General features: G+C 35.7%; 1 protein-coding gene across 2 annotated transcripts in view; it reads right to left on the bottom strand.

The window, feature by feature from the left end:
* Positions 1–5,820: 5,820 nt before the first annotated feature.
* Usp8 (Ubiquitin specific protease 8) overlaps positions 5,821–16,386 on the bottom strand; it is a 78,159-nt gene continuing 67,593 nt past the window's right edge. The window contains exons 16-20 of one of the 2 annotated variants that reach the window (XM_083142833.1): positions 14,203–14,439; positions 13,438–13,571; positions 12,715–12,912; positions 10,510–10,641; positions 5,823–7,660 (exon numbers count right to left, since the gene is read on the bottom strand). In XM_083142833.1, coding sequence (XP_082998959.1) covers positions 10,521–10,641; positions 12,715–12,912; positions 13,438–13,571; positions 14,203–14,439 — 690 coding nt within the window. In that variant the 3' untranslated portion in view covers positions 5,823–7,660; positions 10,510–10,520. Of the gene's footprint in view, positions 10,642–12,714; positions 12,913–13,437; positions 13,572–14,202; positions 14,440–16,386 lie in introns of both variants that reach the window. The other variant, XM_083142839.1, reaches the window with a different exon arrangement.

Genomic DNA, 16,386 nt, shown 5'->3' with positions numbered 1-16,386 from the left:
TTTGTACTCATTCCTAACTTTGCAATTTTTCCTGTATTTGACGTTCTTCTTTTAGGAATACTGAGCCCTAAAAAGGGGTGGGGTGGGATTATGGCCCATTGGGCACGCCACTCATTGCTACCCCAAGTGTCGACGTCACCGCACGTCACTGCTTATTAAACATATCTATGTAGTATAAACATATTCACATAACTAGAGTAGTTTTGTATGCGTTTTTAATATAACCTAATAGTATATGATATGATATTCAATGTTTGAATTTGTTATACGAACATGTACATGAAGCAAAAAAGAAAATATTGCTCTACCTTTTGAAAATCTAGTATCAAATCTCTTTACATTAAATTTTGTGTTCAGTAAAATATATAGATATTTGTATTCTGGCTTTCCAGTACATCATGTATAATTTGGTTAAATGGCCCCTAAACCTGGTCATGGAGCAACTAGTGATGTATTTTGGCTGCTTGTTGCAGTGGTTCTCAACCTTTGTGAGACCACAGCCCAGTAAATGTATTTCTTACAAGTAGACGCCCTGATCCCAACAATTTCACTCATAAATACATTTCTGATCTTTAAAGTTTATATGGAAATTAATATGCAACCTTAATTAATATTAATATATCAAGTATGGCATAATCATAGTTCAATTATGTATAGACTTGCTGTCAAATATAAAATTAGATTTAAATTTCTCGTCAATCCCTGGGTGCAACGGACTTTTTGCGGTTCAGCAGTTGAAAACACTGGCACTAGCACTATAGCAGAAGCAAATAAGACTGGAAAAAAAATAAATTGGACAGGACCTACAGTTTGAAATAAGATCCAAAGCACTCTGCCTCCACTGAGGATTGAAACTCAGACCGCTTCTTATTTCAAGGCAACAGCATTACTTTATACCACTCCAGAGGCCCATTCATGATTATGAAAGGATCCTTGTATAAAAAAGCTAGCCTTTGCCCAACAACAGTACTTGCAATTTTTACTCTGTGATTTACAGCCTAAATGAAATCTTAATCTCTGATGAAGTAACTAAGCTAACAGTCTTGTTAAGTACAGAGAACATTCAGACCGAAGCAACACATGACAGTGAGGGGGGAGGGGCTTCACATTGAAGTGACATGGGCCTCTTCAGTCTAAGCAAGCATCCACTAAGCATGCACAAACAAGACCGAGGCTACATGATGCGCGTCAATGAAGGAACTTTCAGACTGAAGTCATAGATGGCAAGCAACACATTCATCAGTATAAAGCAAAACATTCACCCTGCATGCAAGAATAACAGACCGAAGCGACACGATGCATGCCATTGAGAAAACAGTATAGTCCGAGCAACATGCAAGTGACATGTTTAGCTCGTTGTCGTGCTTCTGTTCAAAAGGTTGAATGGATTACTGAGGGTCTGCTTCCAAGTGACATATGTCACTTGTTGCTTCGGTCTGAAAGTTCCCTGAGAAAATGGTACAGGCCAAGTGACAAGCGACACTTGCAGCTTATGTTGCTTCAGTTCGAAAGGTTGAATTTACTTGTAAGGGTTGGTTTCCAAGAGCCATGTGTCGCTTCCATCTCAAAGCTCTGTTAATAGGATATGTACACAAATTCATGTAATATGTATACTTCTGCATATGTGTTGTGAACAGTAAAGATTTTTAATTGTCCCGAAACATCGAATATTTTTATATTAACATTTGTTTCATATTATATGACAACATTTAAATTGAGACACAAACATGTAAAAGCTTGTTTTAAGTCAATTTCATGGTCAGATGTGCTCATTAGGACTTCACGTTTAATTTTAACACTAGCTTACCGCTGCCGAACGAGAAACTTACATACCTGGGGGGGGGGGGGGGGGGGGGTCACAGGCCTACACTTTTTTTTATAGCTAAAATTCAAGAAATCATTTTATTATTGAATCTCTGCTTCGTTTGCTGATTATATATGTGCAGTTATTTATTAATTATAATAATTACAAAAATTACTATCATTAATAAAAAATTATAACTAATGTGTGGGTCTCATATATTTTAGCATTCACTAAAACTCACAGAAACCATAATATTTTTTTATTAATGCTTTTTAGTTTGCAGAAGTGCAGTTGTTTATTAAATATAATAATTACCATCAGTGGCGGTGATGCTAAACCTTATCTACAAAGGGAAATATACTGTCCTTGCCCCCCCCCATGGTTTGTATATTGCCCCTCCCCTGGGTTTTCGAACCCAATTGCCTCCACTGATTACCATCATTACCAATCAATTGTACACTGTCACTGGCATGAGTGTGTCGAATGAGACATTCAAAGATGGCGCCTGATATGCACACCAAGTACATTTTGCCTCCTAATTACGCATACATTACATTTGTTTTTATGAACAAAAGTAATAAAGAAATATTGGGAACATCCTAGGTAACAATGCAATTTACTTTCGAACAGTTGAAAAATCTAAAAAAATACAGGAGGTGGGTCTGCAAGCGCCCCTGCCCTCTGTAAGCTAGGGTTAAAATTGTATCTGAACCATATGCAACATGTGTACACTTTGTCAATATCTGTCTCTTGGTTGGCACATTATGTAAATTTATTTTAGCTAGTTGTAAGATATGCCACTACAAACCTGTAAACTCATAACAGTAACTTCAAGTGAAATAGGTTAGCTGTAATTGGTAAAAAGTCAAAAATTCCAGATTATCCCCAAAATTTTTCGGAAAAAACAGTCTTCAAAAAAGCCGGCTTTTTTGCAACTCTAGTAGACACGCTGTCGTAATTAAATATTTTGTGGGGATTACGATAGGGTTTAAGGGTGAGAATGATATGGTGGTTAAAAATATGATTGGGGGGGGACATGACATGATTTTGGCGGGGGATGCATCATTGGCCTTGGGGGGGGGATAGGCACCCCTGCTTGAATGCATTAAAGATTTTTGGTATAGGTACAGCCATGGTGGTGATTAGGTGCCAAAACTATGGGGGAGGGGGGCAGGGAAGTTTACTTCCTCTTGATAGACAAGGCTTAGCATTACGATGCCATAACGTGGGGGCAACTGACCCCTTTGTGCACTCCTAATCGCCGCCACTGGATTCTGCACATTGCTTAGGTTTCGAATCCACTTAGCCCAGAACTGTACCAAGCATTAATTTCTTACTTTCCTGCAAACTCTCTACTTTTCTCCGGTCATGAGTATAACATGAAAACAGCAAGAAACATTTTATGATGAACTGTGTCATCTTAATTGTTACTAATAGAAAAAAATTCAACAATTTCTGAATGAAAACATTACTGTAATGAAACAAATTGTAAGCTCACCTAATTAACATTGAAAACTGAAAATTAATAGCCCAATTTTCAGACAGACAGATTTTTGAATTTTATTTGAAATGAGAGTCCCTTATTTTCAGTCTGCCATGCCAATAATTAATGACGACTCTCCTGAGTTGAGCAACCTACATTGTTTTCTTTCTTACACAGCAGAAAAGCCGGCCCCCATGGCACAGTGGTTAGCACATCACGGTATGATGCCAGGGGTCCTGGGTTCGAGTCCTGGCCTGGGCATGGATGTTTGAGAGTGTCCATCCATCAATTTCATCATATCATCACTCATCTCCATCTTTGCAATTTAGCCAAAAGTGGCACAAGAAGCAAAGTAAAATAAAGCAAATCAATCAAAGCAGAAAAGTCACTGGAGGTTAACAAGAAAAAGAACTCTTCACTTGGAAGTAATTTCAACACAAGAGAGAATGAAGTGTTAAAAGGAAAATGATCTATGAAAACTAATTTATTTCAATCAAAAAGGATCTCGGGATGAAAGCGAAAGTTTTAGTTTTTTGCAAATAATTGTGTTAGCTGAATTTAATATCATTACTTATTTCTTGATTGTTCGATATGTGTTTAATGTACAATCATTATTTGTTTTGTTGTAAAAATGCAAACTTCTTTCAATAACATCAGCCACACAATGCAGATTTTCAGACTTAAAAACATTATAAGCATGCCTGATCCCTACAAGACAATGCCTTTACTCCGCCACTGGACCGGAGGCACTGGTCTTTTGCTGGATGCTCCATACACAAAATACTTGACTGATATTTTCACTTAGCTTGTTCCCAGTTTTACCAAGTTCACAAGTATTTTTCTTTTAATTTCATTTCATTCTCATGGTTCATTAAGACTTTTTAGAAACACCCCTTTTTACTTCATAAAAAAAAATCCTTTGGCATTCCTCAACATATCCTGCTCATGAGACGACATATTATACAATGAAATAGATATGGACAGAATGATTAATTATGATTATAAATAAATAGAATAAATTAATATCAATCTCAGAAATGTATTAGTACTTACAGTCACTGCATCTCTATCTACTTCCTCATTCAGTTCTTATCAATTTTGGTGATTACTGTCACCTTCTTCTCTGGAAGACAAAAAAGATTGCTTTCTTTTGTAATGTCGGTTTCCTGTCCGCCTAGAACCAGAAATTAATAAGAACTGAACGATGATGTAAACAAGCATGTGGACATTGTAAGTACAATACTTATTGTATAGCGAATTGTGTAGACAAGGGTGTGTACCGAAAACTCTTTTTAATATGAGAGATGTAGAATCCTGGGAGTTTTGTAACTTCTTGGTTTGTTGGATTAGGAAAGGTATGAATCTGATGGGTGGAAATATAATATCTGGCTCCACTGAAGTTCCTTTTGGAGGTGTTACATAAGTAAAAAAAAAAAAAAGGTACAAGGCTAGGGCATCTTAATGGAATCTAATAAGATAGAATCTTATTTATATTTGCTGAAGTAAGAATGATGTCAAAAAGAGGAGTCTAATTCTCATCTCAATCGATAAACACATGTCTCGAGTCTTGAGAATACATAGTATCAGAGTTGGGAAGTAGCATGTTACAATGTCAGTTACTTTGCTTCCAAAGTAATAAGTAACGTTACTACTATTGTATTTGAAAAATTTGCAGTGGGGAAATTCAGTAACTACTCCTGAATCAACCAGATATATACAATGGAAGCTCAATTTTTTGTTCTTCAGGGTATCAAGATGAAAAAAACTCCAAATTCAGGAAAATGTATTATTTGGGAAAATTTTTTGTTAACATGTTGCTTAACTGGGACCATGAAAATTGAACATAAAATGTGGGAAAGTATATCTGGGTACATCAAATCGGGGTTCCACTGTATATAAATCCCTCCCAGAGACCACAGGGAGGCAATTCACCCTCAACTCCCTTTCAAATACTACTCTGCATCCATATGTCTGCATGTAACATATTACCATTACTGAGGAGATGCTTTTATGGTTTAACATGTTACTTTACAAGCTTTAAAATAACACAACGAAGCATGTTTTGTCCTGTTCCTCCACTTTTGAATTTATCAAGAGGGGACACTAGTAACGCAAAGTCACGAGATACAATTACAATTCTATTTGTAACTTCAGTAATGTGTTATTAACTCAAGTGCGCAAAAAAAAGGGGGTAGGGTATTTCTAGAATTGTAGAAGGAACATATAGTGTGTGTCACTGCACAAACTTCCACAGCATATACAGGTCATTATGGTAAACAGTTTTCTTAATAAAGCTATTCTATTTTGATGCTCCAAATCCTCTAAAATGGAAATTTTTTCTGAATGTATGCATGTAATCATATTGTACAGGTCCACAAAAATTAACTTTGAAATTAAGTTCATTACTGCTCATTGGACTAATTTTGAACATAAGAACCACGGGAGGAAGGGGAAGGATTGAACAAGTATATGTATTCAGTTCATCATAGAAGAAGAGATTGAGTATGTGTATTCTTGTTTGTATATATATATATATATATAGTAATATATTTCAGGCATGTAGTAAATACAATATGTACACAACATAGTAATAACATATGCTATTGAGTCTATAAACAAGTACCCTCTTTTTTTACAAACATGTTAAAAAATAAAAACTACAATGATTTTCCCTTCTCTCCAAGACTGTACAAGGTGCCTTTCTTCATATAACACAAGGATTTGTTGTATATGAGTACTCTACTTTGGCTAGTCATCACATTGTATCAAAAGAAAAAAGTCTACTCATTCAAATCTATTAGATATCAACACCTATCTCCCACATAAAGAAACTGTGATTACTTAATAAATACAGTTACAGTGATGGAAAACAAGTTAATCATTTTGGTTCAGATTATTTCTGAGAAAATTGCCAGTTTGTCCCTACATTAGTTTTAAAGATCTGTAATTTCTTAAAGAATGAAGTGATGTGGAAGAGATTAAAAAATAATAAAAAATATAAAATTATTTTAATAAATAATAAAGTGAGAGTCAAAATATTTTACACAAGTTTTAACATTAACAATACTATTCATTCAGCATCTTAGCCTTAGCAACAACATAAATGTATGGCATTTGAAATTGATAACAGTGATGTAAAAATCACTAGCAACAATATAAATTTCAAGACATCACTTTTCAATTAGGAAATAAGTTCAACAAGTAAATTGTATGGGCTTACTCCTCCCAGTGTCAATTCCCGTCTATGCAAAAGCTAATGCCATTAATACAGAAGATATCATGTGAATCAGCAGATTTTATACACACAGGTAAATCTTGCATTACGAGTAACATAAATATTAGAAAAGTAATTGAAGTTTTATGAAAGTGGATTATTTTCATGATATAAGGAGATACAGCTAAAGAAAGCTTGAGAGTAAAGCAACGGAAATCAGAAAACAAAACATAATTGATTGAGTTTGTGTTTCTTCAGTCCACTTTATGCACAGTATGGCTAATCTGGACTGGACCTACAGTTTAAAGTAGGATCCGGACCACTATGTGCCTCCACCGGGTATCAAACCTGCGACCCCTTGATTACAAGGTGACGACGTTACCACTATGCTATCGGGGAGACCCAAAACAAAACATACACAACTATATTTTTTGGAGATGGAATAATTATGAATCAAATTTAACCATTATTTTAAACAAGATGATTAAAAAAAAAAGACAATACTTAATTTTGCAACAAATGATTCAAAATTGAAAAATATGGATTACCTTTATCTGTTGCAACAAATACTTCTCATCTGGTTTTGTTATCACAGAGCATGAAGCCTCCTTTCCCTATTTTCTATTCTATTTTATTTGTCAAACTTTATTCCAACAACTCACATTTCTCTAGCTTTTCTAGTTTAACTGGTATTAAATTTCATGCATTATAAAGCAACACTGCATACAACTTGGAATGCATGAACTTCATTTCACAACTCTGAGAACAAAAACGAAAAAGAACCAATCTATATGTAAAATACTTTCCCTTCATTTAACAATACATGAAAATGAACTGGTTTATCTTTTTCTTAAATACAGTATTTGAAAACTGGGAGAAGATTCATCATATTAGCAAAAATATAGTTACAACATAAAACCTTGATGAGAGTACATTTAATCCTTTTTGGAACAATTATCACTAATTTATCATTGAGCTTTTTATTACACAGTTTTTCATGATTGCAACAATTTAACAAAATATACATTTTTGAAAGACTCACAAAATATAGATTGCACTTTTTGATGCAACGGCAAGCGCAAACTCATCCAATGGCACTCTTCTTCTGTTGTTCGCATTACCCATTCTTTGTAACATAACTGACTTCAGATTTACTTTTCTAAAAAGACCAAATGAAAACAAAAATCCAGTACATTCCGTATTACACAATTATCAGTTTAGTAAATATAGCTATGCAAAAGGAAATCCTAAGTGAAGAAACTGTAAATTCTATGAACCAAAACTGAGTCTCTAACTTTTTCTCCTATATTGATACTCTTACCAACATCAGTCTCTGTAGATGCTTCATTAGTGCAATTCAAAATATCTCAGAATGTTAAATACATAATTATTAAACTGCAACTGTTCCATACAAATGTACTGAGCTTTTATGTATAATTTTAATTAATTCACTAAATAATTAGAACATTAAAATATCGTCATTTAATCACAAAATCCATTTTTGCCACAATTAACAAAAATTCGTGCATTTTGCGTATCTTGTAGAGTACCGGGGCTCCATAAACACACTGACTGGTACCAATGATTAAATCCTCATTCATACTTTCCAACACTGATATACTGGTATTGCCTCAGACATACCATAAACTGCAATGTTGTGGTTGAGGTGTTAAAACTCTATGACCAGAATTAATCTTAATACAGGGTGCAGCAGCATTCATGGTGTAATTTAAAGTCGCAATTACGTATGGAAAAAAATATTTTTATTGAATGATCTTAGTACCTATTTGTACAGAAAGGAATATCATTTACCAATTAATGTTTGAATATGACCCCTGGCAAATGAGTAGCACGGCATGCCACACATTCTTCCAATCATTTTACCATGTTTGTTGGGATACTGGTAACAACATCTCTGATACGATCTTTCAGTTTCAAGGTCGTTGCAGAACATGTTTGGAATACTTCTTGCTTAAGAATACCCCATAGGAAGAAGTCCCAAGAGACAACACCTGGGGACCAAGCTAATCACAGAATGTCATTACGTTGTGTGTAAAGGTATGCTGCAACAAGCAACAACTGATGACTGATTTGGTTTATTTTACTTTGCTTTTCTGCCATTTTTGACTATTTGCGCAAATGAGGACGAGTGATGAAATTGATGAAGAATACTCACAAATAACACCCATGCCCAGGCTGAGATTTGAACCCGGGTTCCCTGGCATCATAGCATGGTGTGCTAACCATTCTGCCACAGAAGTTGGCCTACAAGCAACAACTGAAGCACAGTCTACTGAAAATGGCAATTCATGCACAGTATAACGACACAGTTGCCAGCACCATTGTAATATCAAATTCAAGTTATGCTATGAATGCTGTCGCACCCTGTATAAGATTGGAATCTTCATATGCACAAGTAACATACATCTGTACCACTAACATATTTTATGTAATTCTAATATATATGCTTCTGGCAGCACCAACAAGAACAAACTATTTACGAGAAGGATCTTGCAATCCAAACAAAATCACCATGTAAAAATCATGGCGAATAATAGTTTAATTGACAATTACCAGTAACAAAGAAATGGTGAATGCAACTTCATTGATATAACGCAGTCAGGTACCATTACAAGAATGATCTTTAACTCTGATATTCATATTATGCACGTGTAACATTAAATTATAAAAAGAACTACTCTTTGATATCCTTAATGTGTCAAGCATGAAGACAGATCACCCCTACAAACTACTACATTCTGTTGGACTAGTCATATAGCTAGTCTATTCAAAAAGTAGGACTGATCCTATTAATAAAAATTTTTACTTCATTAATGGAACTTTAAATTGCATGAAAAGTATACAAATGATATATTTGTGAAAAATAGCTGGTAACATATTTCCACATTACTTTCTTTATAATTTCTGGACATCACTTTGATATTATACTAGTGCATTTTGTGTAGCTAACTCGTGACCAACAAGAAAAAAATATAATAATAATGTTCACCTTCTAAAGTGCAAAACACTGAGCAATAAAAATCCCACAAAGAACTGAAGAAGGAAGTTACGATTAGGAAACACAATGGGTAAAAAAAAGTGGAATTGAAGGATTAGAATATTTTTTTATGTAAACATAGTCAATAATGAACCTGAAAATGATAAAAAATGTTACTAAAAGTAAATATTTATAAAGGCTTATTTAATTTCCACGACATCATCACATGTGCAACAATAAGTAAAAGATCCAGCTAAAACTTATTAATGAGATAATTTTAATAATTACTCTATATCAAGTGAAATATTTTTAAAATGCTATCGTGTTTTTTTAGTGTATTATAAAAAGATGAGCAGCAGCTTGAAAATTATTCAAATAAATTTAAATCAGCATTATGAATAAGAACACCCAGTAAAAATCTGCAAAATTAACAGCATCGTCTCCTTGTTGTAGCTGATTTTAATTGTAATATGAATTACAATGTTACAGAAAGTGTTGAAATACTATGCTAGTTTACATTTCATGCTTTCATGACTAACTCATCATGACAAAGTAATTCATTTCAAATTTTCATCACTTCACTTTCTGTTCTCCAAAATAAAAAAAAAAATATATGTAAGTGATTTCTTGGCTATTATTTAACAATTAAACGTATTTTATGCAATTTTGCCAAAAGGTATATTGAAAACTAAGAAATTAATTCGTACATCTTTATCTTTCTTAAAATTGATTCCTGTGAAATAAACTTTTATGTGTCAGCTCAATGTTAGATATTTTTTACCGCAATGAAAAACTAATATTTTTTTGTGGAATGTTGTAATTATGTTTATTATTATAATCAACAAATTAAAGATAACTGCACTATGTAACTGGCTCTTACCATCTCTCTCCACTATATAACAAACAAATTGGAAAGAGAAATTCTCATGTGGTACAGTCTTTTAAAACAATTCACTAATGCCTGTACATTTATACAACAATCTATACATAATTACACAGTCGCAGCATACCCGTTCGTTCTTCAGTTAATGATTTTGGGGACATTGCAATCCACTGAAGTATAGAAGAGAATATATGCTGCTGTTGATTTAACGTCACCTAGGGAAATTTCCGAAACATCTGTGTCATCAAACCTATACCATCTGGAAAACAACGAAGCACAAAATTAGTTCTCCTTAAATGTGCTTTTCTTTTCATTGTGGACATACCAACACAAGTGCATTAAAATTTTCATGATGTATATCTCACCTTGTGCCAAAACTCCAATGTAATCATTTCACATCAGCAATTGGCAAGAAAGTGAATATCTCTACCACCACTTCATAAAAAAATTATTAAAAATACATGAAAAACTAGTGTACCTTAATGTAATAAAAGGTTTCCACAAAAATATAGAATCAGAATTTTTGTAAATGCATGGAATATAGCTAAATTCTTCCTTTTAAAACAATGATAAACTCTTTCATTTCTTTAAAGATTCTTCACACATGATATGGATATGATATGGATAATAGAAATTTACATACAACAGTGGTTCAGTTCACTGCAGCGGCAGCATACTGAGTGTGTATTTGTTCCCTCTAGTGTCAATACAAAGCAGCTCACACATGCAAAGGGCAATTGACAAGTGTCTACTTGCATGTGCATTGAATGTGTGAAGGCAAGAGCAGATGGAACTAGATGCATGGCACACAAGTCTAAACGTGACCTAAAGAAAAAACATTAGTGTTCTACATTATTAAGGAGACAAATGAATCTTTCATGCTCATGCAACATTTGCCACTTAATATCAGTAGCACAATATCAGTACATTTCCTAATTAAATTTGCAACTTACTGTTCGTAAGAAACTAACAAAATACAAGGTAACCAAAAAAGTTCTTGCCGTTCTAGAGCAGTGATCAACAAAGAGCAATACAGTGGACGATACGTACCTAGAGGTTTCGAAGTAATCTCCATCAGCATCCAACACCTTTTGCCAACGTTCCTGCAGCTGAACAATACCCTGGTGATAAAACTTGGCGGGCTTGGATGCAAAGAAGTTCGTGAGTGCATTCCGCAGGTCTCCCTCATTTGCGAAGGATCTCCCACAGAGGTGGTTGTCGAGGGAATGAAACAGGTGGTAATCTGTTGGTGCAAGGTCCGGTGAATATGGTGGATGGCACAGTGTCTCCTAGCCAAGTTGCTGAAGGGTCTCCCGGGTCCTCTTTGCCACATGTGGTTTGGCATTGTCATGCAGGAACAGCACACCCTTGCGATTCACCAATGCCGGCTCCTTCTGCTGAGAGTAGAGGTCAGCAGTGATGGTCTGACCAGGTGGAAGGAGCTTGTAATGCACCACTTGCCGACAATTCCACCATACAGGGAGCATAACCTTTTGTGGGTGCAGAGGTGGTCTTGAGGTGTGAGGAACAGGGTCACGTGGCGACAACAAATGTCTGGTACGCTTGGGAGTGTCATAGAGGACCCAATTTTCGTCACCAGTGAGCAAGCGATTAAATATGGGTGTGTTCAGGTGCCGAGTGAGCAAGGACAAACAGGCTGTCACTCGTTGTTCCTTGTTGGTTGCCGATAATGTAAATATATGAAATATTAATTTTTATTATAGGGTGGGGCACCCACTTGCTTAACTTGTATGACTTCCCTATCCCATGCAGGTGCAGTCTGATTGTTTCAGCGGAAACATGGAACCTTTCTGCAAGTTCATCACACGTTAGACCACTGTCCTCCTTGATGGCTTCTTTCAGGGCCTCGTCATCCAACACATGTGGTCGTCCACTGCGAGGTTCATCCGAAAGGCTCACATCTCCCGAACGGAATTTCTGGAACCACTGCCTGGCAGTGCGTTCGTTCACGGCATTCTCCCCAAATGCCTGCCAAATTCTGCGACTTGATGCGGCAGCTGACAGGCCCACTTTAAAGCCATACAACAAACACTCGCGAACAAGCTGCTTCGATACCTCCATTTCTCTTCGACACTGGACGAGCTATGACTGCTGTGTGTGCGCAACATGCCTGCATTACTGACAGTCGATGGTCAGACTAACTCCCGATCGCTTGGCAGGCACGTGCGTCATTTCGTTTCCTCTCTGTGAGCACATGATTAATGGGATGTCAAAAACAGCAAGAACTTTTTTTGGTTACCTTGTATAACAAGGGAAAATTTGTTATTAAACAACAAAGATGCTAAGAAAATAAATATAAAGCACAACTTACGAATTTAAGGTACTGCTCTTGCAGTAGGCAGTGTAATGGCCACCCTCCATTGTGCCATAGTGGTTAGACACACCATACAGGTTAAAGTTGGTGTACCTTTGGCTTGGGACGACTGTGAAAGGCTTCATGTTAAAATCCCGTATAGGAAAATCTACAAATATCTGCCGCTTTCTCCACCAAGAAGAATCATTATAAAACCTGGGAAAGAAGTCAAATACTCTCAATCTATCTTATCCGAAGAAAATTCTAACGGGTTGGTTGGTTCATTTCTAAAATTAAGTGATGGAAACCATGCTAACATGGATCTCTTCATGGACAATATTATAATGTGTTCTGCAGACGTAACTTTTGCAAACATCAACCAGCTCAAAGAAGAATCTTATAAGATTAGTTTCTAAATTTGATACAGATATGACTGAGGAACACAGAATAGGATCTCACTGGTTATTAATGATTCAGATTCACTTCATGTAACAACTCGGTTCTAAGAATGAAATGTCCTCAGGTTTTGTGTCTGCGTGTGTGCGGGATTGGTGTTATTTGATTTAACTCCAGTTTGTCCTCTCGGGTATGATAACTGAAACTGACCCTACAGATTAAAGTGAGTTTTAAAGTTTAAGTATTGAATCACATTCAACTGATCCCAAGCAAATTTTTAATAGCCTTTCTAATTCATCCTAAACATTAAGACTTGCTTCTCAATTGTTTCAGTTTCTAACTTACCTTGATAAATGTATGATAAGAATTGGAGGAAGCTTCCAGATATCAAACTTCTTTATAGCAATTCTACTTGTTTTGCACTCTGGACAATTGTAGCCACTAATTTTCTCTCCATTTAAATACATCGTCATGCAATCCTGCAAGAAAAAGATTCTGGATTTAAAAAAAAATGTAGCGTATACAAATGCAAATACAGTATGTATTCCTATTTTCAAGATTTTCAGAAAAGGCAGGATAATCGTGTATAACCTAAAATTCGATTTCACTGACTTCACCAACGAGAGGGTGTGTGTAAAAGAAGAACAGGTAGTCAGCAGTGCTAGGCAGTCACGTCAAAATTCACTTGTCTAATAGTGTTACATGCCATTCTCCTTCCAACTGACCCAAATTAAATACTAGAATGTTAACAAAGTGAACTTCCTAAAGGAGTAATCATAATAATAATTGCATGCAATTCTTCAAGGATGAAACCAAGGCTATTAGCTCTATGCCAGGAGTGATTCTGCTTATCCTATGACATCTAATTTCAAAAACACAAGTGTTGCATCGGAATGTGCTTTGAATTACATACATGATTTCATTCTAACATTTTTAATGAAAAAGCTTTGGAATACTCACAAGAGAGAGTTTTTACATGCTAGAAAATTACTTCTAATTAATGCACAATGAACATCAAGCACATTTCTTTGCCAACCTTACTAGTAACAATATTCAGTAACAAGATTTATGATAGTAATAGATCTTTTAATTGTGGTAAGTTATACTTACATTCAAAGAGCACTTGTTGTTGTTGGGTAGAGGAAGTGAGAGATGTGAAATTAATTCAAAGGTAACAGACTCATTGCGGCAGTCCTGACATGTTACTTTTGACCGTTGCAATCCATAAAATAGTGTCAATATAAGAGACTCTTTTGAGTTTGTAAATTCCCTCCAAGCTTTCTCTGCAGCTATTTCATCCTTGTTATTGCTGCTGAAGGAATCTACTGAAGCAGATTTCTGCGACACCTGTAAAATAACAACACAAATCCTTAAAAACCATCCTTGAAGATACAAGCATAGTAGAATAAATGATGATGATGGCCATCCAGGACCAACTAATCAATACGAAAAAATATATTGTAAAGGACCAAAAATTATACACCAGAAGACAAGCAGACCCACACAAACTGTACAGGGATAGCTATCACAGCAGACAAAACAATAACAAACACCAGACCAGATATCATCTATGTGATTGACTGATTTGTGGTTTTAAGTCAACTTTATGCACGTGTTTCAGCCTCAAGGGCTTCTCTTACAACAAACCCTTATCTGGGTGATTAATACAAAGCAAAGTAAAAGTAAAGTACAAATGGAATATATGAACATATGCATATTTGTCTCAACAGATACATGATGGGTGGGTGGTGATTACACAATAATGATTATGGACTACACGCAGACTCAGAATGAAGGCAACAAATAACCCCCTAATGGAAAAATATACAGCAAAATCCACAGAACTAAAATTATAAATAAATTTCATATTAAATGACTGTCACCATTGAGGAGAAAATATTTAATATCTTTTCACTTTTTGCCATGTTCACATAGCCACTCATGTTAACCTACACAAAATATGCCCATCTTTTAAAAATCTTGCAGATGATTTTTCAATGTCCAGTTAATCATTCTGATTAACTATCTGCCAGTTCTAACCAGCACCTAGCTTTTCAATATGACAGTAAGCAGCAGTTACAGGCCATTTGGTTTAGCTTGAGCTCTGGCCTTCAGCTGCACAGAAGTCTGCAGTCAGCGCGACGATGCGATAGTTCTACTGAGATCAGAGTTGTTAACCACCTTAACAATTACCTATATCCATAATCTGATTTCAGAGCTTATTGGTAGGGGTGTTCGGCACTTACTGGTGTCTGCATTTAGTTTTTCTTTAAAAAAGCGACAGTTTGAGAAGGTGATTGTTCAAGGAAAAGAATGACATAGGATTCTTTTTATCAGTGAAACCACCATTGATTAAGCCCCCTCAGCAAAAGAGGCATCCTCCCTCTCCTCCTCTTCCTCTCCAAGGGGGGGAGGGGGAGAGGGAGTAGATCGTGTTACCACAAGTATGATGATTATTGACCTGTGTTGCTTAGGGTGTTTTTATTCAATAGAAGCTGAGGTGAAAACTGGAAAGAATATTGGAGATAGCAAAGTTATTATTCACAGTCAGAGTAGAGAAATTATCTTAACGTGCATAACTTTATGAAGAAAGAAACTGACAGTAGTCTTGAGTTGAATGTTAAACAAGTACAAAATCATGGTTCTGCGGGTACTGGTGTGTCAGTAAGTACTTTGAAACACATCTTAAACGAAAATGATCGCAACAAAGCAACTGGGAAGGATTTAGTAACACCTAACAAACCACGCAGAAAAAGAAATTTAAAGTGACGTGGACGAATTTGACAAGTGTGTTATTCGTAGATCAATTGACGAATTTCACGATCATGAAGAACATCCTACTTTCGATTCGTAAGTATTTTTTTTAATGAGACAACAGCATATGGCTTTTGTCAGTTTCATGTCTAGTAGAATTGTAACTTCCGTGAATTGCAACACGTCTTCTGCAGATGACAAACATTTCCTGCTTTGCGCATGCCAGGGCTCAGGCTAAACCAAATGTGCTGTAAGTAATCTCAACTTCCCATTTTAAGACTGAACCTACAGTTTAAAGTGGGATCCAAACCACTATGTGCCTCCACCGGGCATCAAACCTGCCATTTCAAAACAGCGACCTGGCAATGCTGAAGCATGGAAATATTAGGAAACCGATCTGCATGCCATCTCTTATTCTAGTTTTAAACTGAATCGAATAGCACATAAATACATATATATATATATATATAAAAGAACCAGGGGAGGAGGGAAGACTCAAACTCATATTATAAAATATAATGTGCTCCTCAAGCTGCTGCT

Source organism: Lepisma saccharinum, chromosome 1 (assembly GCF_977018435.1).
Source record: "Lepisma saccharinum chromosome 1, izLepSacc3.1, whole genome shotgun sequence".
NCBI lineage: Eukaryota > Metazoa > Arthropoda > Insecta > Zygentoma > Lepismatidae > Lepisma > Lepisma saccharinum.
Note: the sequence above shows the minus strand (reverse complement) of the source record. Positions and strands in the feature narration are given on the sequence as shown.